This window comes from Strongylocentrotus purpuratus, unplaced genomic scaffold, assembly GCF_000002235.5.
Source record: "Strongylocentrotus purpuratus isolate Spur 01 unplaced genomic scaffold, Spur_5.0 spur5_scaffold_8, whole genome shotgun sequence".
Taxonomy (NCBI): Eukaryota; Metazoa; Echinodermata; class Echinoidea; order Camarodonta; family Strongylocentrotidae; genus Strongylocentrotus; species Strongylocentrotus purpuratus.
Genome location: NW_022145614.1, coordinates 7,336,406 through 7,358,413, shown reverse-complemented (window position 1 = coordinate 7,358,413; position 22,008 = coordinate 7,336,406). Strand labels below are relative to the sequence as shown.

The following is a 22,008-nucleotide window of genomic DNA, read 5'->3' as shown; positions in this document are numbered from 1 at the left end:
AAAATAGTTTTCATCATCAATCCATCATAGAAATAAGTTAATAATATTTATATCTGTATTCTTTTGTACAAATACACCTCTATGTAGTTTCAATATTACCATTTTGGCTTTCGGGTTTTCAAAATGAATGAAAAACACTTGCACTGTACACTAATGGCAGTAATCTTCATGAATTTGGCATACCATTCAGAGAGTCCATTAAAAACAATTCTTCCAATTTAATTTTATGAGCTTCTCTCTTTTAATCATATCACCATCAGCTTCACGTATTTTACTCTATGGAATTTACTATTACATGTATACCAATCTTTCTCTTCATATCACATCCTATATTTCTTTCTCTGTTAGGTACTACTAATGATGTCCCTTGCTTGCTTTTATTTTGATCAGGGAAAAAAAAACTTTAAAAATTTGGGGGGCTACTTTTCAAGCTTGCTTGCATGAAAATCACACTCTTTAATTTGTTTTGCATTAAACTCTATGTAATTTTTTTTTGGGCTCTTTTATGACTTTCGTTTTGGGCATTTTGGGGGCTAATTTATTTCTTAATCGATCTTTTTAGAATTATCTTTGCTAATAATAGCATAGGTAGAATGCCATGAAATTTGAAAATGTTGCAAACCACAAGATTCGAAGAAAGCCTCATATAACAGGAACCATTTTGCAATTGGCTATCCTCATATAGAAGTCAGGAGTGTTTCTCATTTCACCTATTCATTTATAAATGATTCAACTATTTTACTATTAACCATACACATAAATTTATAAATGAATACAAAACTTACAACAGACATATGTTGTTATGTTTTTTATTTGAGAGGGGGTGGGGTCGATTTAAGAAATAATTGATAGAGGGCTCTTGTCCTTTGTGGATTTGGTTTACAACACCCGATACCAATGGTCTAAATAGAGAGCTCGCACTCCCCCATTCCATCTCGTCCTGTTAAAAGTTGGGCATTGTAATTTATAGTAAGCCTATAGACGGGTGTATATGCGGAAAAAAAGAATTGTATTGAGTAGCAGTCATAAATATTGTAACGTAATCCCTGTCTAGTGATTCTGCTGACATGATTATCACTTAAACTCATTGATATTTAGATATACAGAGAATAGAGACATGTAGCTTCAACATTCTTTAAAGATTTGTCTTCCCCACAAGGGAAGAGGCAATTGAAACACTCAAGTTTGTGATACAACCACCACCACTTCATTCTCATCATCAAGCCGATGAACTCGGTGTGTGACCACAGGAACCATCTGTCCACTCAGATCACCAGGTTCCAAGTTGATAGGATCCTGGATCAGAGACTCTGAAGGGAGACTGATGTTCACTCCAGATTGACGAGAGAGAGAGGAGGCAAGGCTATGTCCACTGTCCGTATGGTCTGTGTCAAGATCTTCCATACCCACATCCACATTGACGTTGTTGCTATGTTGGGCGAGGACATTCTGGATGATAGCAAGGTCTTCTTCAATGGCAGCAATGGTGGATTTCTCTGACATTAATGGGGTTTGTTGCATTTTGGATTGTTTCATTTTATAACTAGGTGTCCTTGGTTTCCTTGCTCTCTTTGATTTGTTGAGCATAGACCCAGCTCTCATCCTGACCTGTCTTGTCTTTGTGTGGACAATCCGTACCTCCTCTTCCTCCATTGCATCCTCTTTGGCTCTCTGTGATTGAAGATCACTTTTCCTTTTTCTACCTCTCTTCTTCTTCGCCTTCTCCGCCAAGGCCTCGACGAGGCTGTTCTGGATCTGCTCTTGTTCTGGGTCCATGATAGCTCCAGCATCGATCAGCTTTGCAGCATACTCAAGGCTGATGCCTTCAATGGATGATGTCCGCTTGGGACCCGTCTTGGCATTACAATTATGGTTCTTCAAGTACTTCTCTCTGGCGTATCCCTTGTTGCACTTGTCGCAATGGAAAGGAAAGTCGTTGGTGTGGAGCTTCATGTGTTCAGCCAGGTTAGGCCTGCGACTGAATGTCTTGGAGCAGTGGAAGCATTTGAAGGGTTTGATCCCACTGTGCGTGATGATGTGAGCTTTGAGTTTGTCGGCTCGGTTGAACGCCATGTTGCAGCCTGCCACTGAGTGGAATGGACACTTGAATTTCTTATTCGGTTCATGGATCAGCATGTGTCTCTTGAGTTTGTCCTTGCGGTTAAACTCTGTGGTGCAGACCTGACAGCTGAATGGTTTCTGGCCAGTGTGGATGAGAATGTGAGACTTGAGATAGTGCTCACTCTTGAACTTCTTGTTACAGATGAGGCATTCATGCAGGGATTGGGTGCAGTGGGAGACAAGATGGCGCCGCAGGTATCGCTCACAGGTAAAGATCTTGTTACATTCTGGACAGTTGAACTTATGTGATGAGGTGTTCATGTGGTGATCCAGAGCATCGGGTGATGAGTACTTGCTGTTACATTTGGGACACTTAAATTCTCTGCAAAAGAGAAAGAAAATGGCATGGTTCATTCTAGATTAAATTCTCCTGCACAGCAGAGAAAACATTCAAAGGTCTTTGTTTCGTACAGGATCATATCACAGGCAAATCTAGTAAAAAACCAAGCACTTGGGAGAACACTTTGTAATAAGTACTGGTAGATTATAAAAATTGGCATGCTAATAATTGGGTCTGGTCAATTATTGGTTATAACACCTTCACACATACCAATGAATTATAAAAAGAATTGTAATGGTATGACCTGTTTTAAGAAATGACAACAAATCACAAGTAAGATTAGTTAATATTCCCCAATCGCAAACTCCTTGCAAACATAGGAATATACATAGTTTTCAATTCCCCCTGTTGTAGCATCACTTTATATATATAGACTTACTTTTGAATAAGCTTTGGTCCTTGGTTAGGATAGAGACTGTGTGAATATTGATGAACACCTAGATCATTGAGATCGTTGAACTGCTTGTTGCATAGGTGACATCGGTAGGACAGTTCTTTGTCATGTGCTCTGATGTGTTCTAGGAATTCATCTAGATTCTTGAAATTCTGGGAGCAGGTCTTCACGATGCACTTGTACAGCTGAAAATGAAAGAAGAACAAATCAAAGAGTTCAGAGACATAAAGAGGTAACTCCATATTTTACCAAAATGAGTATTTGATATCAAAATGTTCAGAAAAATGTGGGCTTTCCAGGAAACAAAAAGACTTAACTACGCCCAACACCCCAGTGAAGTCAAAGGCTGGGGAAACATAGACTTGACTCCTTAAGGCCCAAGTGCTCACTGACACATAAACCACTTTTTCTCAAAATGGCAAAAATGGAGTTACGTCTTTGTGTCACTGACCCCTCCCATCCTCCTAAGATTCTCACAATAACCTCATTTTTCAAGATCTCTGGTGAATGATATTGATATTGAGGTCTCCATGGAAAGCGATCATCCAAGAGGTAGTTTCCTATGCTTTAAAGTGACAATGTTAAAGGCCAGGCAAAGGTATTGATATAAAAACATCCACCATTATGGCAGTAGAGGTGGTATGAAATATAAAACACAGAAGAATATGGCCTCATTATCAATAAATTATAATATCATGTCATCCACATTTTGCCCATGTAAATTCCATTTGTGCTAGTAAATAGAAAAGTGTGGATCACTGTAAATCATGGGTAAATCATCAAGTAATAATACAAAAATCGCAACTTTAAAAAAAAATTATGCAATGTTAATTGATTTTTTTTCCCCTCCTTCACCCCCCCCCCCTTTTTTTCTTCTCCTTCTTCTTCTCATCTTTCTTTTCTTTTTAAACTTTATTTCAATCAATATCAGGTGCATCTGGTCAGGTGGGGAGGAAGGTCTGCGGATCATAGTTATTAGGTTAACTTTTTCCATACCCGGGCAGCTTGACCAGATGCACCTGCTATTGCAATATTTATATATGTTTTCTATTGCTTTTGTCCCAATTCATGTTTGTTATATTGTTGTATTTATGTGAATTAATTTGGCAAATCAAATAATAATAATCATACCTGTTCATCTTTGTGTTGTCTCATGTGTGTCTTCAGTTGGTAGTAGTTCTTATACTTCTCATTGCAGAAGTTACACACATATGAGTTATCAATCAGCATTTCTTCTCTTGGGATGGGTTCCAGCAAATCCTGACTGCCGCCTAGGAGATACAAATTGATAGGGTTTAACGTTAGAATTGCTTGAAATAGCCCTTTAATTTTCTTTGGTGATAATTTTAATGTGATCTCTTTATTTGAATACTAATGGTTTAATTTATGATGATGATAATCAGACATGGGTACAACATTACGTTTCCACATTTTGAATGAGTTTGGACAGTCTTATTTAGACTAATGCACATACCTTGTCTCATAGCATATAATAAATAGTAGGGATGGCACTGAAAATGAAGATCTGTGAATTTTTGCCCCAGGGCTCTCTTTCTCTCTCTCTCATTTTCTTCCTCAAGTTGTCTCAGTCTTTCTTTATCTCTCCTTATATCTCTCTATGTAGTTTGTTACCAATTCATAAAAGTAACATACCTGCATCCAAACGGATCTTGGCATTTTTGGCACTATTCTCTTCTCCAAGATTGGTAACCTTTAAAATAGGCTGAAAGAAAAAAAGACGAAATAGCAGTTAGAACCAATACTTGAAAAATCTAAAGAGAATAGAAACATGCATCATCACTTCTGAAACAAACAATTTATTTTTATGATAGAAGTAAACACAGCAGTATCACACTTACTTTCTGATTTCTGATGAAGTTTCAGTCATTCAGCAACAAAGACAGACAGCAGTGATTAAAGAAACACAATACCACTGACCCATTACATATGGACAGCTGCATTTACATAGTGTTTGTAGGTAAAATGTAAACAAAAATACACACACACACACACACATAAGTACGACATATGAATTCAAATTTTAATTATGCAAATTTTGGGATTCTTAATGTTAGGAAGAATCACAGAAGAGATTCTTAAGAAAGAATACAGGTACTTTAATTTCCAGTACACAGACATACAGCAGATCCTTAGCCTTGGGTGTACAGCCAAAAAAAATTATCTTTCATGATGTAAGTACATTAAAGGTATTACAAAGTTTTGGTAAATTTTGAAAAATGGGTGGATAGTGAATCTTTACAATTTTGATATATTTGGATGCCCCTGTGGATGAATTAAAAGCACTAGAAATGTTAGCCCCTAAAACACTTCTGCTTTCGAGAAATATTGAATATAAAGATTTACCGGTGCTCCCGGTAAATTTTGATAAATTTCAAATAGCTCCTACGGCCGTACAATAGTAGCTGCGACCATGAAAATCTCAGAATATGTAGTTGTGCTTTATAATTTCCGAACGGGAATATATAATCGGTCGATTTTAGTCAAGAAACATTGTTTTATAGCCTAATTAATATCTTGACCTCGAGAGGGAGCTATACAACATAATGTGTTTATTATTTACAATTTCATAAATTTAGAGTCCATTTAGACCTCGACAACGATCACTGAATATTGTAGGATCGCATATGCATCCAATATGTTCATTTGAACCAAATTCATGACCCCATACCAAAACTTTGTATTACCTTTAAAGGTAATACAATTTCTGCTGTATTAATACATCCACAGGGGCATCCAAATATATCAAAATTGTAAAGAATTACTATCCACCCATTTTTCAAAATTTCCCAAAACTTTGTAATACCTTTAAGAAAATGAAAATTTAACGACACGTTTATAAGTCTAACTTACTTTATTAGGCAGAGTTGCTCTCTTGCCCTGTGGCCATACTTTGTGTGTCTGCATGTGTTTCTTGACGTTAGACTTCTGAGCGAATGCTCGTCCACATACAATACATTGGAATGGTTTCTCTCCTGTATGGCTGCGTAGGTGCTGATTCAGATCAAAGTTCTTTGCGAATGTCCTGTCACAGTAGTTACATCTGAGGATGAATGCATGAGATTAAATAAGAGTTTGTGAACACTGATACATATGACATAGGTGTTTGGGGTGTCTTTGAACATGCACACATATACGTCAATCATTACAAATGTAATTTAGAAAGAAAGATTTGAATATCAATATGATAAATAAATATCAGTTGAAATCATGTGTGTTTGTAAATAATTCTAGAAACATACAAAAATATTCTTCATTGTCTAATAAATAATAGGGGCACTGTGGAAATGCAGGTTTCTATTAGATTTTGAAACACAGTATTCAAATCCAGGCTGGTTGCATAAACCTTCAGAAAACAAAGTATTTCATCTTTAGTATCCTTCTCACCGTAAGTTTAGTAATGACAAATATCCTTGAAAAGATTTTGAGCATTATATAGTCTGCTAAACTATGTTAGGATAAGGATTTTCAAAGCCCTCTGAGACTGTTGTGATGAACATGTCGTTGGTTGCCCGGTAAAAGGTCACGTAGCGTGGGCGCTGGTAAAAAAAGGGGGAACCGAGAAAAACCTTTTGTAGTTTTAACACCTACTTCAGGTGCTAAAAACGACAATGTTTCTATGTTCCATGTAGCCAAAACTATTCTTAGAGAAAGATATTTAATTGATTTATTATGTTCTCAAATTAATTTGCAAATATATCTTTCTTTTGCTACACTAAGTTTTGCTGGAAACAAAAAAGCCAGAACGCACAATTTAACTTCCCGGCAAAAGGGAGTGTAGCGCTAAGCGACGTTTTGCCAGGCAACCAAAAGAGGCAAGCCAATTACGCTGTAGGTATTGCTCTGTATAGTACCTCAGCTTTCCTGGCTTCTTGCTCTCAGCTTCTCCCCTACGTTTCCTCCTTGCAGTCAGGCTGTAGATATGATCAGGTCTGTTCAGAGGGTCACTACCATCACCACCCCCTTGGACCAGGCTAGTCATGGGGGCGATGCGGGTCAGTTCCTGCACCCCTGAACTCCGAGGGGGCTGCTGTTGCATGATGGTTGCAGGTTGTATCAGGGTTTGACCCTGTTGCTGGAGGAGCTGGTGTTGATCTTGTTGGTTGGAGTTGGGGAGTACCTGCTGTAATGTGATGTTACCGTTGGGTTGGACTATCTGGATATTGGTCACCTGCAAGAGAGCAATATAAAAAAAACAACACAGTATTATTATCTGTGGAGGACATCAGATTTCAAGTCCATAAATACCCCTCTTGCAACAATCTGTATTTACTCAACATAACTCCATTCAAAATGTATGCTGCAGCTGTACACATTCAGAAAGAATAAAATGAAAAAATATTTTTCACTCTTAGTAAAATTATTTCAATCTAGGATGGAATCCTGCTTCATCCAGTTATATTCACAACTCTACAGATAAATCCATTGGCTCAAATATAATATATAAATTATAATTGCCTCATTTTAATGTATGATAACAAATAATTATTCATGTTGTCAACTCATTTTCTGAATTATATATCATATTTCAAAATAGCATACATATAACGCACTTGATAAATGACAAAAATCATCCCATAATCTCGCATAACATATATCTAGCATTGTAGAGGGTTGCCTACCTGGCCAATATTGAGAGTCTGTTGTACAGAGTTAGAAGACATGGAAGAGCCGCCTGATGAGACCGGTGTGGTGGAGGTGAGGAGCCTGGAGGCAGCTTGAGACGTGATGAATGGTGCCGAGGATAACGAACCAGAGTTCATCAGGGTGTTCTGAAGCTGCTGAATGTTCTGCTCCACGTTGGCAAACTGCGAGATCAGCACCTCCTCACCCAGCACCATGTTGGATGGTAGCTGAGACAATGGGGACTGGGGCACCGGTCCAATACCGCCCCCGCCCAGGGATAGACGATTCCCCAGTGAGGTCTGGGTGAGGGTGGAGAAGGCACTGTTGACAGAGTGTGGAGCAGCAGCAGGGATGGGTTGAGGGCGGGGTAGGGTTGTTATGGTATGGATGGGATGTGTTGAGATGGGTGGTATGCAGTGTTCTCTCTTGTGGTTCATGAAGGAGTTGAGTGATGTGAACTGCTTCTTGCATTTGCCACACTGAAAGATATCCTCTTCATCCACACCTGCAATTATAATGAACCATAATAAGTGAGGGCAAATCATCAGTAATGTATTATGTGTCCAGACTACATTTAGGGAATACATAAGCAACGCATACTAAAACTTGGTCTGTGGCAGCTACATAAATGCATTTAGTCTACATCAATTGATAAAGCCACCAGTGAAGTATAACAAATAAAATTAAACATTGGCTTGGAATATGAGAATTTGCATGAAATATTGCCCAAAGTAGGTAGGCAGCAGAACAAATTTTGGTCTTAAGAGTGAGACTATTAAAGGGCAATCCAACCCTTGTAATAAGTTGATTTATATGAAAGCAGAAAAATAACAGAAACAGAATGGCAAACGTTTTAGATAAATCGGACCAATAGTAAGGAATTTATGAATGTTTGATATATGAGATCACTATGTCTATTTTGCGAATCTCAAATTGGTAGTTCGGTCAGCTTTTTTGCTGTTATGAGTTTATGTTCATGATTTAGTTAGTATTATTATCATTTAATTTTTATTTTAAAGACTAAAGTTCCTTATTATGTTCAACAGGGTCTCATAGAAGACCACCATTATTGGTGATGAGACACTGTCTAAATATCAGAAATAAATAAATATACAAACTCTCCCATTTCTACAAAAATATCATCAATTTTTGTTTTTCTTGAAGTTCCTTCTCCCTTGGGGCACTACTCAAATATATTATAGATATCATATTATTATAGGTCCTCTAAAAACAATAGATCCTCCTGAGCCATGATTTAAAAAAAATTAAATTGTTGTCATTTTATGTTGGAACAGATGGGAAAGTAGTCCGGCACTACATGTACATCACATTGACATTACCGCTTCATCCAACAGTGAGAAAAATACATGGGGGCTCGGGGCAAATTAGCCCAAAAGAGCCCCCGAAAGTCATAAAAGAGCTCCCAAACTTTGCATAGAGTTCAATGCAAAACAAATTAAAGAGTGTTATTTTCGTGCAAGCTACATGTAGCTTGAAAAGTAGCCCCCGAAATCTTTAAAGTATATTTTCCCCTGTCATCCAATTTGAAGGGCCCACACATGTACGTACTTTTTACAACTTTAAAAAATTCATAACTTTCTTATATTTAGTCAGATTGAAACTTTCATCAGTTTGCTTCTCTGATTTTTCTGCTTTCTTTTAGAGTAGATGTCTATTTGGGTTAGAGTTCCCTTTAAAGAAAAATTGTAATGTAAGTCCATGATCTATCACATGTCTATATCTCTTTTACATGTGAATGCCACAATGTCAAATAATAATAATAATAATACAAACAAGCCCTCCTTCTTGTAAATGACTTAATGTATGCATGATGGTTAGGCCAAATTAATCAATTTTTATTCAATGACTTTTTACTTGGACAAAGATTGAACATAATTACCTGCATTTTGATCTTGAACAATGGTTGTCATGGTGTGTGTGGGAGTGGTCTCTAAGAGACCCTGCATTCCTAAACCACTCCCATCGATGCCTGTGTGAAGGGAGAAAACAAACAAAAAAAGAACAATCATATATAGGATAACAGCTTTTTTTGACATATAATGACAATAATAATAATAATAATTGGATTTATATAGTGCCTTTTCCAAAGGATACAAGGTGCTGTCTCTTTGACTATCGACAATTTGAGAGGAGTTGTACAGGTAAGTTTTCAATTGTTTTTAGAAGAAATCTAGTGAAGTACTGTTTCTTAAGAATGAGGGGAGTTTGTTCCAGAGACGTGGGGGCTAATAGATATATACCTGTATATATACTGAGTAATAACAGTAAGCCGTCTTTCTCAGTATCAAAGCCAGTTTAAGTTGGCATTTAGGGTAAATCTATTTCATAAAAGTGTTCCAGTGCATTGATATCTATCACATATAAAGCCTTGTCACCAATACAGGTAGAGCACACAATTCTATAAAACTGAATTAATGAATTTGTGACAACTTTTTTTCTTCCATCAATTTCATATCCTCGGTGGGGTGACAAAACCTTGTATCTCAAAAATCATGAATTTTCAGGAGAGCAAAAAACTTTCCTGTCTCACCAAATTTAGTGCTGTGACACCGTCCTTTCTTTTTAAAACTGTAATATTTATACAATTTTTAATGTCATTGTTGAAATACAGTAAAACAATTGTTTTTATATTTGAAAGTGAGTTACGAGGTTTTTGCGTTTATCTACATTGAGATACAAGTTTTTAGTTTTTATTCAAATTGAGATATGAGTTCTTACTTTCAACTCTGAATGAGTTAAGAGGATTTGAATACACTAACTTCAGTACTGTTAGGCCGTGTGTGAGTTACGAGGAAAAGGAATTACAAATCTTATGTTACGAGGTTTTGTCAGTGCAGCTTCAAAGGGGGTTAAAGTTACGAGGTTTAGTTAAAGGGTGTTTGTGTGGAATTTGTGAAAAAACCGAGAAGGAGGCGTTCCATGGATTTATCAGGTGGTGTCGTAGGCCATTAGATACAAAATTATGCAAAAAAATCAAAATCTCAAAAAATTGAGATAAAAGGTTTTGTCACCCCACCAACGATATATTACATTTTAAAATGTTGTGAACATATATGACAATGTATAATAAATATGCATCAAATGAAACTAAAAGTTTTACACTAAAATAGATTACTGAAAATTAAATGATTTATGTTTTTGTGATATGTATTATATAGACCTCTATATATATATTTACATTTGTTTAAACTAAAAAAAACCTTGTATTGTATTGTATGTTTGAAATGTTTGAAATGCCAAATAAATAATAATAATAATAATACAAAAACATAATAGATCCTCTAGATTTAGAACATATTGAAACTAATTAGACCTTTAATGCTTTGGTAGTTGATCTTCAAAAGAAATTAGGATTGAATTGTCAGCTTCAACAAGTAAATCTTATCTAGACCTACTTAGTTAGCAACCAATTTATAACTTTGTTTCACATACCGTATACATTTTTCACTGATTGTTCAATCATGATAAACAACAGAGATACTCATGTTTTGTCCATTTTACTTCTGTAAGTTTTTATAGATCTAGATAACCCTGAAAAATGATGAACAATTTTGTTTTTGTTACAGGTGCTTCGAAAATGTAGTCCACGATACTATGCTGTGATTGGTCAAAGCTCTACGAGAAAATACCCATTCATGAATATTCATTTCGTACCGGACAAAGCCAACATGGCGATGGGTTGTTGTTGCTTTTCCAGCAAAGATTCCTACACCCCCAAAATTTGTCTTTTGAAAATATAGCATGAAAATAATTACTCATAGATTTATTTGTAATTGTATATTGCCCTGTAGAAAATTGCATATCAAATGACTGATAGCATGCTAGCCTTTAGGTTCGACTTGATTTGAAAATTAGGCTCTGAATTGTAGGGAAATTGGCAAGCTGAAAATAATTTGCTTTGAAAGCGCCACAGCTACACACAACACTTGCATGTCCTAACGTTTATCGCCCGGGCCCAGCCGCCCGACATGTAGCGCGAGAATACAATCACCTCGTGTATTGTGTGTAATGTGGATAGCAAGAGCAGCGCAGCGCAGAAGAGCAACTCGGACTGAAAATTTGAGATGGATTTGCTATGAAATATAATTTAAGAACATTTTACTTACCAGCAAGGGCATCAAATAATGCTTGACTCATCTTGGAGCAGGATAGCTCAACCTTAATTCCAGAATGAGGAACAAAACATGTGAAAATGTGGGCAAATCTCCAGACTCGGGGTACAGCAGCAGGGCGTAAAACGGAGTCATGAAGACCGATATCAATTATGCAAATTAGATTACAAAATGCATATTCATAACGGCAGGTATGTCCCTAGTTGATTATTTGAGATGAGCTCCCACACCCAAAATGTTCATGCCGTCTGTTTTTACATTTTTATTTTGCTGTCTTTTAAACTTTTAAACAAATTTCAGGTAAACTGTCATGTGTGAGGCAGACAGATATGTATAAGCATGTACAGTGTAAATGCCTGAATAAATTGTTAACTTTATATCTTTCTTCACGATCATTAATTTTCTGATCATTTAATTAGTAATTTAAGATAGTTTGTTTAGTTTTGAAGATCTACTTATTTAAAAAAAGATATCACAATGATCTTAAATGAGGTAATGAGGACATATCAACAATTTCTAATGCAAACAAAATTGGCATGAACATCATTTATCAAAATGTTTATGAGAAGGATCTTTTATATCAACATGCTACCATGTACCCCAAGCAGGTCTATAAAAAAGTACCATGGTAACCATGTTTTTTTTGGGGTCCAAATTACCATCCACCATGGTAATCATGGTACCAAACAATGAAATACATTGTTAGATGACCCTATGTTTATCATTGTTTGATACCATGGTAACCATGGTTACCATGGTGGATGGTAATTTGGACTAAAAAGACATGGTTTCCATGGTACTTTTTTATAAGGGGCACCATCAAGGAAAAGGTGGCTTTGAAGATAAATTTAAAATCATGAAAATTTAGTATACAACAAAAGGGAAAGCTGTCCCCTATAATTCCATATTCGAATGGCAAATCCATCATCTGAGATTACATGTGATTTTAAATTTCCCAAAAATTTCAAAAATTTCTACCGTAATTCTTTTGTCAAATTTTTAAACTCTCACTTATGCATGTATGTGTCCATGGTTTTCTTTCTTTGGCACACTTCAGTTTGCTCAAAAAAGGTTGCACTTTGAAATGAACACTCATCAAATTTGAAATTGTTAAAGACAAGTTTTTTTGACATATATATATATATTTGTCTACTAAAGTTGCATGTTTTTTCTTTGATAGGTTTGGTCGATTTATTTAAATACCATCTTTTCAAACATCTATTGCGATGTAATCAATTCTTTCATTCTTTAAATAACCAAACATCATCACAATCACTCCATCCAGTCATGTCAACCTACCATTGAATAAATGAATATGTAAACCAATTGAAGACATATAACTGCATAAAAGGGGGAAAATGATTTCAGACCTAAATAACTATTTGCAATAGTGAAGAAAACAAAAATTGTATCAGATAGCACATGCCCCCCCCCCCCCCACTCCTTACATGTGCTCCTGACCTGGTTTGATCTGTGTTGAAAACATTTTTGTTATTGAAAGAGGGAAAATCTGATAACCTGATTTTCTGCACATGATTTTCCGCAATAAAGGAACTCTTATACAGGGAGTGTGAAATAATAGCAAATAACAATGAATTTCCCACAATGAAAGCATCACCATCAGAGTATCTATATTGTTGTGATAAAATAGTAGTCTATAAATTCTTAAAATTGGAGAGCTAAACTAATTCTGAGTTGGTTCAGCTCTCAAATTGTATTAATCTTTATTTCATTATTATTTCCAACATAAATGTAAAGAAATATAACACAGTAAAGTTCAAATAAGACATAGTTTCAGAGTGCAGTCAGTGTAAAGTCATTTTAATTTACATTGCATGTACTAAAATATCAAAGAAGATATCAAATTACATTAACAAACATAAACATTATTATACAAAAATATTTATCACTGATGAGTATCCATATTTTTCAAATAGTGTATTTTTAGAGATGCAAATTGAAATATAGCCTTCGTGTAATCATCTTTGTGAGCGCATCAATGTTTGTTACTGCACTTAAAAACATCAGTGGAAAGGGCATAATAAGCCCAGTTTTATTATTATTATTAGCAGTAGTTTTATCCAATTTTATTTGATAAAGTGTTCAAATGAAGACAACATCAGTTGACCTGTGGGAGACGAGAAGAAAAAGAAGCAGGATCTCTTCTCTTTGTTCAAAATTAAATCAAGTCGAATTCATAAGATATTAGATTAGATTAATCACGTTTTTCTTGACCCAAGAAACCAAACTCGACAAGAAAATCATAAATATCAGTTGTAATTGAGGTTTTGTTATTTCTGTCTTTGAGATGGAAAACTTGAAATTCAAGAGTGCTTAATTTTCACCTGTTTTCTTTGAACAGAAAATAACCTTTTACTTTTAATGATTATTGATTTTAAAAAGGATATAAATCACGTCTCTATCAGCAATTGATCATCATTCTATGTTCTATCTTTATTCCCCCCCCCCCCCTGGACAAAATTACCCCCTCTGAAGAAGTGAAAATGAAAGATAATTGAAAAAAAAAGGGTTCATTAGCGACAAAAGTATCACTCATCTATATGAATTAACCTATGGTACACAGTTACACACGCATGAACAAATTAAAACAATTTAAATGCTCTTATTTCAAATCTCATATAATTGTGATATACATGTACATTCCATCTTCCAATATGTACAGATCAATTTGACTTCAAACTCTTAAGACCTATTGGTCACAGGAGAAAACTCTGTCTACGATGACATCTTAAGGCAAAACATGTATTTTATTTAGTGATACATAAACATATGAATATTACATGAATGTTACACTTTCAAAAATCTACAAATATATTGCAATGATTGTTGATATCATTATAGCATGTTATAACCTGTTCCATGAAACTTTTTATGAACCAAAACTGTCAGAATTTGTAACAAAATTTGCTAACAGCCAATCAAATGCAGTGATTTCTGTAGCTTATATATATATATATATATATATATTGTGACTCGCTGTTATTACAAATTTTGATGAAAGCGGGACCGGAAGTGAAAAAAATAATTACAAAAATTGAAAATAGCTACCACATATGGAAATTAAAATACATTTTGGATTGAAGTCTTCACTATAAATAGCTTCATCTTAATTTGTTAGTATTTCTACTCTTTTTATATGGAATTACAAGAATAGAGGTCTTTCAAGGTGGCCCAAGGATGATGAGAATAGGTCCAATGGATAAGCCATCACCACCACATTACAAATATCCTGGAATCTGAAATCAAGGACAAAAATGAAAAAAAATAAAAAATTCTTAATATTGTTGCATTCATTCAAGACAAAACAATTATTTTGTAGCAACGCTAGTCTATCCATGATCAAGCTGACAGTTTCTCTACAAGTAATAGTAAAAGTTGATGTTAAAGTGTTGATTTAAAGAAATGTTTACTTAGTGATTATTACATTAACTTAATGATAACATTTTCAATGACTGAAATAAAAAATAAAAAGTTAAGTTATACCATTGACATACATATCTTCAGAGGGCCCGATTTGATTTTTAATTGACTTTTTAAATGTAATACAATAATTTACAGATAATAAAATGATCCATCTACTGATAATACCTTTGATTGCATAGCATTAAATCTATTTATTTTGACAAAATTCCACTTTCAACCTTGCTGTCTTGTAATAATGACTGGCTGTTTATCTCAAAGAATGATAGCAAGTACTTTTTGCTACCTAGCCTATTTATAAAACTAACAATATTCAAATCATGCCACAGGGGACTAAGAGATAGACTACCTTTAAAGAATCATGGTTATGAATCTTTCTTGTCGTCCTTCTTCTCATATTTCTTGGAAGCTTCTTTGAATGTTGCCAGCAAGTTGGCTACATCTGGAATCTAAATAAACAGTTCAGAAAAATAAATTATTTATAGCACATCCAATCATCCATACTTTAGATAAAGAGTTTTAGGCTTTTAGCTAATCCCTATCTCCATCACAAAATCTTAGTTGCAGCTCCTGTCCATCACTGCTGGGCTACTTTTAGATTTCACTTTATTTGTGAAGCAGTGATTTATAATAGTATAGATGTAGGAACAATATAGAACACAGCTTTTTGACAAATTCAGTATTTTGAAGCTTTTATTAATTGCACAAATATCATCTAGATTCATTTTTGGAGTTTCAAAATGTTAGTAATTTTGAAAATACATACATTACTGGAAAAGATTTAGTAGAAAGTCATTGACATGTAAATACTGAATGTTACAAAAGAACAAAAAAGACACTGAGACCCTCTTATGCACAAACAGATATGACTGTCTCTGGGTTATCTAAGCATTAATCCTTCATCAAATCCTGAAAATATAAGGATAACTAGTTCGATATTCACTTACATCATAATGCTGGGAAAGATATACACCAAAAAGAGTCCCAGATGCAAAGCCAGCCTACATGTAAAAGGAGATAGAAATCAGATGACAAAGACAAAGATTTGGTTAAAATAAAGGTTGCTGTGGAATTATTCAATATGTACAAGTAGATAATGTGTGATGAACAACATGGATTTCGGGCTGGAAGATCTTGTTCGACTCAGCTATTAGAAGTTTGCGAGGAGTGGACAGATGTCATTGACCAGGGTCATAATGTAGACTGCGTCTATCTGGATTATCGGAAAGCATTTGACAGCGTGCCACATCAACGGCTCATATGTAAACTTCAGTCTTACGGAATAGAAGGTCCCTTACTTGCCTGGATTAAAGACTACCTCTCAGACAGGACTCAAAAAGTTGCAGTAAATGGGAAAGAGTCGAGATCTATTCCTGTGACAAGCGGTATTCCGCAGGGAAGTGTGCTCGGACCAACATTGTTCAATGTCTTCATCAATGACCTGCCATCAACTGTTGACTCCCACATGAAGCTTTTTGACGATGACACTAAGTTATACAGGACAGTGGACTCTAAAGCTGACTCAGATTTGCTACAGATGGATGTCAACACTGTAACAAACTGGTCCAATGTATGGCAATTGCCCTTTAATGAAAGTAAATGCAAAGTACATTATGGAAGAAAGGACCAAGGTTTTGACTACACACTGGCTGCTGGTACAAATATATTTTCAGTTCCATCTGGTAATGAGGAAAGAGATTTGGGAGTGCTGTTTCAACAGGACCTGTCCTTCAGCACCCATGCAGCAGATGCTGCCAAGAGAGCCAACATTAAGTTAGGAATGATAAGAAGGTCGTTTTCAGCCTTGCAAAAGAAGGGGTTCCTTAGTCTCTACAAAGCTATTATTCGACCAACACTAGAATACTGCAACTCTGTATGGTGCCCAATACTCAAGAGAGATGAAGACATACTAGAAAAAGTCCAGCAGAGGGCCACCAGACTTCTTCCTGAGCTGAGACAAAAAGCATACCCAGACAGACTTAGAGAACTACAACTTCCTACTTTGGCTTACAGAAGACAAAGAGCAGATCAGATACAGATATTCAAAATCTTGAGAGGCTTTGACAGAGTGAATCCTTCAAAATTCTTCCAACTAGCAACTGGCTCAACAACAAGAGGCCATGATTTCAAGATTGTCAAACAACGTTTCAACACAAGACTTAGGCAGTATAGTTTCTCAATAAGGAGTGTAAATAATTGGAATGCTCTGCCTAAGGAAGTAGTCAATTCTACCACCATTAACCAATTCAAGTCATCCCTAGAAAGGTATTGGAGAAACAATCCAATTAAGTTTGAACCATATGTGAGACGGGATACAGCAGTAAAGAGGGACAAATAAGCCAAGCTTCCAGTCTCTACACCCAAGTATACCAAGTAAGTAAGTAAGTAATACAAGAATATATAATACATAGCCCAACCACAAAATAATAAAATATTTGTTAATAAAATAATAATGATAATAATAATAATAATAATATAATAAAAACATACATGTACATGAAATTTGAAGACCTCCAAGTTAAAAGAAGACCTTTCATTGATCATGAATCTTTTGACATGTACTAAAGCTTTAGTACATGTACTGTACTAAAGCTACACTAGCCATGACTAGGTTCTAACTTCTACTTCTAATATCTCAGATCTACAATTTACAAACAACTTTATCACACTACCTGTAAATCTTTTTAGACTAGACTCTCTATATTTTTGCTTGCAATGTGGAGCTAAAGTGCAAATCATTATGAATTGACAGGTTGACATTTTAAAGTTGTTGCATCTTTGTTATTACTTTTTTTAATTTTGACATGAACATGAAAATTTGATATAAAATTGAAAACTGATAAAAAGTGATATAAAAACCGATATGAAAAACACACAGAAACAAACAAATATAAAACTCAAACACATCTACAAATTTTCTATCATTCATAGAACCACTTACCAAAAACCCAAGTGCCATTTTCTGTTAGTGCAGTACTTAGCTCACTAGATTAAATGGATCGCAAATATCCTCTTCTTATTCTGTCTCGTCGTAATTCCTCCTTAGTCACAGTCTCACAAGTGCTAACAACATCTGCACAGCTAACACGAATGGAATAAGGTGGGACTGAATACCCAGTTCACTGCAACAATTTCAGAGGGAACTTTAATGAAATTACCAAAGTTTCTTCACAAAATTAGCCTCTTTCTGCTTTCCTCTTCTGGTCGCCTTGTCTCTGTATTACTAACTGGTAAAATAAATAACTTTTCCTTATCCTGTAAGGCTGTAAGACAATTTCCAATCAATTCCGATTCAACTCAACAGCTCATGCGGACTGCCAGTCGAAAGTCGAACTAATATCAATTTTTTGTTAATATAAAATCTGTATTACTGGAATCAAAGATGGGTGACAGTGAGCTTGAAGCAATAAGAGCACGTAGAATTGCTGAAATGCAACAGCAAATGGGTGTAAGTAGTCATATTCCTTTGTTATAAATGTATTGGTGTCTCTAGGTGTGGTATACGTCTTGCCTTTGGTCCCAAAGGCTATAAACTGTGTTGTGTGAATGAGATTTAACATAATGTGTAACCCAGTGCAGTGAGTAGTAGTTCACAGTTCACACTGCACTGCAGAGTCGGACATGTAGTCAGCAGTATACTTGTAGTTGATGAGGTAATCCCTAAAGCAGCTTTCCCAAGCTATACTGAGATGGGATGAGTTGTAACAGCAGGTGAAGGTGCAGACAACAAAAGGGTGTACAATTTCTATATACAATAAAACAGTGATGTGCAAGTTTTAAAAAATGCAGTGATGCTAGGCAAATTCATGCAAAAAAATATATTAAAAAAATTGACTTGAAAACACATCAGACAATTAGTCTGAACCGAGTCAGGAGCAGATTTGAAGAAATTATATTTTTAAATGTTGTAAAACCAAAGATATAAGAAGAAAACTGACCAAGTATCTGTACTAAAAATCGTACATGTAAAATTGGTCGTACACATTCGACAGCTCTAAATGACGCGCACGGTTGCGTTACGTGCGTTCTCGAATCCAAAATCATACCTCATAAAAAAGAAAAAAGAAAAAGGGAAAAGGAGTCGAAAACGGTACAACGAATCGTCTTTTTTCTCTAATAATTTAATGAAACGTCAAAGCCTCTGCGCTTCGCGCGGAAAGGGGGAAACTGAATACAGATATGGATTAAAAGTCGGGAAAGGTACAACGAATCGTCTTCTTTGTCTAATAATACGTCAAAGCTTCGCGCAGGAGGAGGGGGGGAGCTGGGGACTGAATTCAGACGAGGATTAAGAGTCGAGAAATGTACAACCAATCGTCTTCTTCTCTAATAATTTAATGAAACGTCAGAGTTTAGCGCGAGAGGGGGGGGGGCGGAATTCAGACAAGGATTAAGAGTCGAGAACGGTACTTTGAGTCGTCTAGCTTTCTCTAATAATGTAATGAAACTTCAAAGTCTCCGCGCTTTGCGCGGGAGAGGAGGAAACTGAATTCAGATAAGGATGAGGAGTCGAGAATGGTACATCGAATCGTCTTCTTTCTCTAATAAATTAATGAAACGTCAAAGCTTCCGAGCTTTGCGCGGGAGGGGGACTGAATACAGATAAGGATTAAGATTAGGGAAAGGTACAACGAATCGTTTTCTTTGTCTAATAATACGTCAAAGCTTCCGCGCTTCGCGCAGGACGGGCGGACTGAATGCAGACAAGGATTAAGGTACAACGAATCATCTTCTTTCAAAGCTTCCGCGCTTCGCGCTGGAGGGGGGAAACTCCCCCCTCCCTGCACCCACCCCCCTAGGGAGCGCGCTTTGCGCGCTCTTTAAGTGATTCGCACGCTTTGCGTGCTCACTACCGCCCCCCCTAAAATCAAATCCTGGCTACGCGCTTGTCCGCTAAGTGTTTTACAAAACCATATTTGCCAAGACGAGCAACAACTTCCCTGACAAAAGACTTGTCGCAACTCGCAACTCCAAACCCATCAGTATTTTTTAAAGTCGTCTCAAGTCAACTTTAAGTTAGTCAATTGGTGACAAAAAATTGAGAACTGAAAATTAATTTGAAAACTTATTTCCTGATCTTCAAGCTCTTAATCCACAGATCACATCTTATCAGTGTGTGGGTGCAAAATGACCTTGAAGTAGTCAGATAGTCTGTCTTTAGTTCTCCATTTTTTGGACTAGGTCTGGAGGTCTAGGCTTAGACCTCGACATTAATTCTCTGACTGTATTCTGCCCAATCACGTCATTCTTTCGACTCAAAATACACCCACAAGTGATCATGCTCTATTCTCATAGACCTCTCTAGTCATATTCTCATTTATCAGACTGGTACTGCACTGGTCCCTTGTTGTTCACGATCACCTTTGACTGGCCAAGAACCCAAGTTCACCTTATTATAGTTTCAACGCTCCTCTCAGCTCCGTTCCGTCTTTTAATATCTCGCAATCTGACACTATTCACACGTACTGTAGAATTGCAATTGCAAGTGTAGAAATCAATTGTCGAATACCAATATAATGTCTCGAAAACTTTAATTTTGAAGCCTTTACTATAACCACATTTCACGTTACTCACGTCGGGTCGATCACAATGTTATTATACAATGATTGCATCCATTCCAATTGTTGTCCAAAACCAAACAAGATCATAAAACGGAAATATGAAGTAGGGAGAAGAGGTTAAAATTCTGTCTTGTTTCCAAGGGTTACTGCCAGTGATTATTCGCGCTTTTCCTCCCCTCAAACTTATTAAATTTTAAAACCGACAAGAGATGGCGCTCTTGCATTAGTTTGGCATCTACATTTCCGGCCCCTTAATTTTCAGAGGCAAGCCGACAGAAAATTACACCTTTTCTTATACTTCCAAAAAACAATAATAACCATATGGCTTTCTCGAATCATTCTGATTAAATCTTATTCCTGTATTATTTTCAAAAGTTCCTGCTAATAAAAACTCAAAACCTTTTCAAAGTCAAACTATATACACGTAACTCAATGCAATAAAATATGCATAACTGTGGCTCTAACATGCCACAACACCTACATGACACAAAAAACACCTCAATGCCATCATTTAGAAAATACCAATGACAATTTAACCTTTAACTAGCTTATGAATGTCTATACTCCTGATTATTATCAGTTTGTCAAACAAAAACCAACCAATGTCCCTCTTGTGGCTCTTTTTACTATCTTTGGACAAGAAAGCCCGCTTGTGTCACAAAATGAAAGATTTTTGCATAGGTTAGTAACTTGTAAACTCACTATAAATGATGTTGGCACCTTAAGATGGCTCTGGAATGCTGCAATGCAGCCCTATCTTAAAAAAGGCAAGTACTGTTGACTCCAATACATAGCACAGATAAACTGAATTTTGTTTTGCACCGATATAATAAAGACATGCACAATGAAATCAGGCCTTAGCTATCAATAGAATCTTGGTAACAATAATATGCTTTGGTCGTAAATCTGTCCAACTCTAAATTCTACTCAAACTACAATAAAAACAATGACAATGAGAGCCACAATATCGCAACAAAGATTTAAATGGTTAAGAACTAGATTAACCACTACCTCTTATTTTAGGGTGTACACTTTCAAGTTCCACTGAATTCAGAAGTATACTGTGGACTAAGACTATCAAACAACTCTCCTTATCGAAACATGTCATCAGATGACTAGTCTTGATTCAAACTCTTGTCACTGAGTTGAATCCCCTTTTTAACAATGTTCGCAATAATTTTGGACTTTTGTTATTTTCTGTCTCTTTCAGAATTTGTACAAATAAACAACACAATCGAATGTCATGTCCCTTCTAACGAATGCAGTAAAGCATTTCTTTCGTGCAAACTAAGCATGCAAAGTGTCGTTTTATATGTACAGTAGCTATGTAACAACAAAGCAAATGACACGATTTGTTCAAATCATGCTATCAAA

At 35.9% G+C, this 22,008-nt stretch overlaps 1 protein-coding gene and 1 long non-coding RNA gene across 2 annotated transcripts; both read right to left on the bottom strand.

Annotated features, from left to right (window-relative positions):
• Nucleotides 1-544: 544 nt before the first annotated feature.
• LOC100891243 (zinc finger protein 341) lies at nt 545-11,902 on the bottom strand. Its single transcript, XM_030975816.1, has 9 exons — nt 11,627-11,902; nt 9,400-9,489; nt 7,496-8,004; nt 6,728-7,044; nt 5,727-5,916; nt 4,509-4,578; nt 3,987-4,126; nt 2,841-3,040; nt 545-2,443 (listed from the first exon to the last, which is right to left on the bottom strand). The coding sequence occupies exons 1-9, from the start codon at nt 11,655-11,657 to the stop codon at nt 1,180-1,182; spliced, it is 2,811 nt and encodes a 936-aa protein (XP_030831676.1). The 5' UTR covers nt 11,658-11,902; the 3' UTR covers nt 545-1,179.
• Nucleotides 11,903-14,782: 2,880 nt separating this feature from the next.
• LOC105443634 lies at nt 14,783-18,537 on the bottom strand. The gene is made up of 4 exons (XR_004062350.1): nt 18,015-18,537; nt 16,021-16,074; nt 15,423-15,522; nt 14,783-14,889 (listed from the first exon to the last, which is right to left on the bottom strand). It is a non-coding gene; the product is annotated as an uncharacterized LOC105443634 (long non-coding RNA).
• Nucleotides 18,538-22,008: the final 3,471 nt, after the last annotated feature.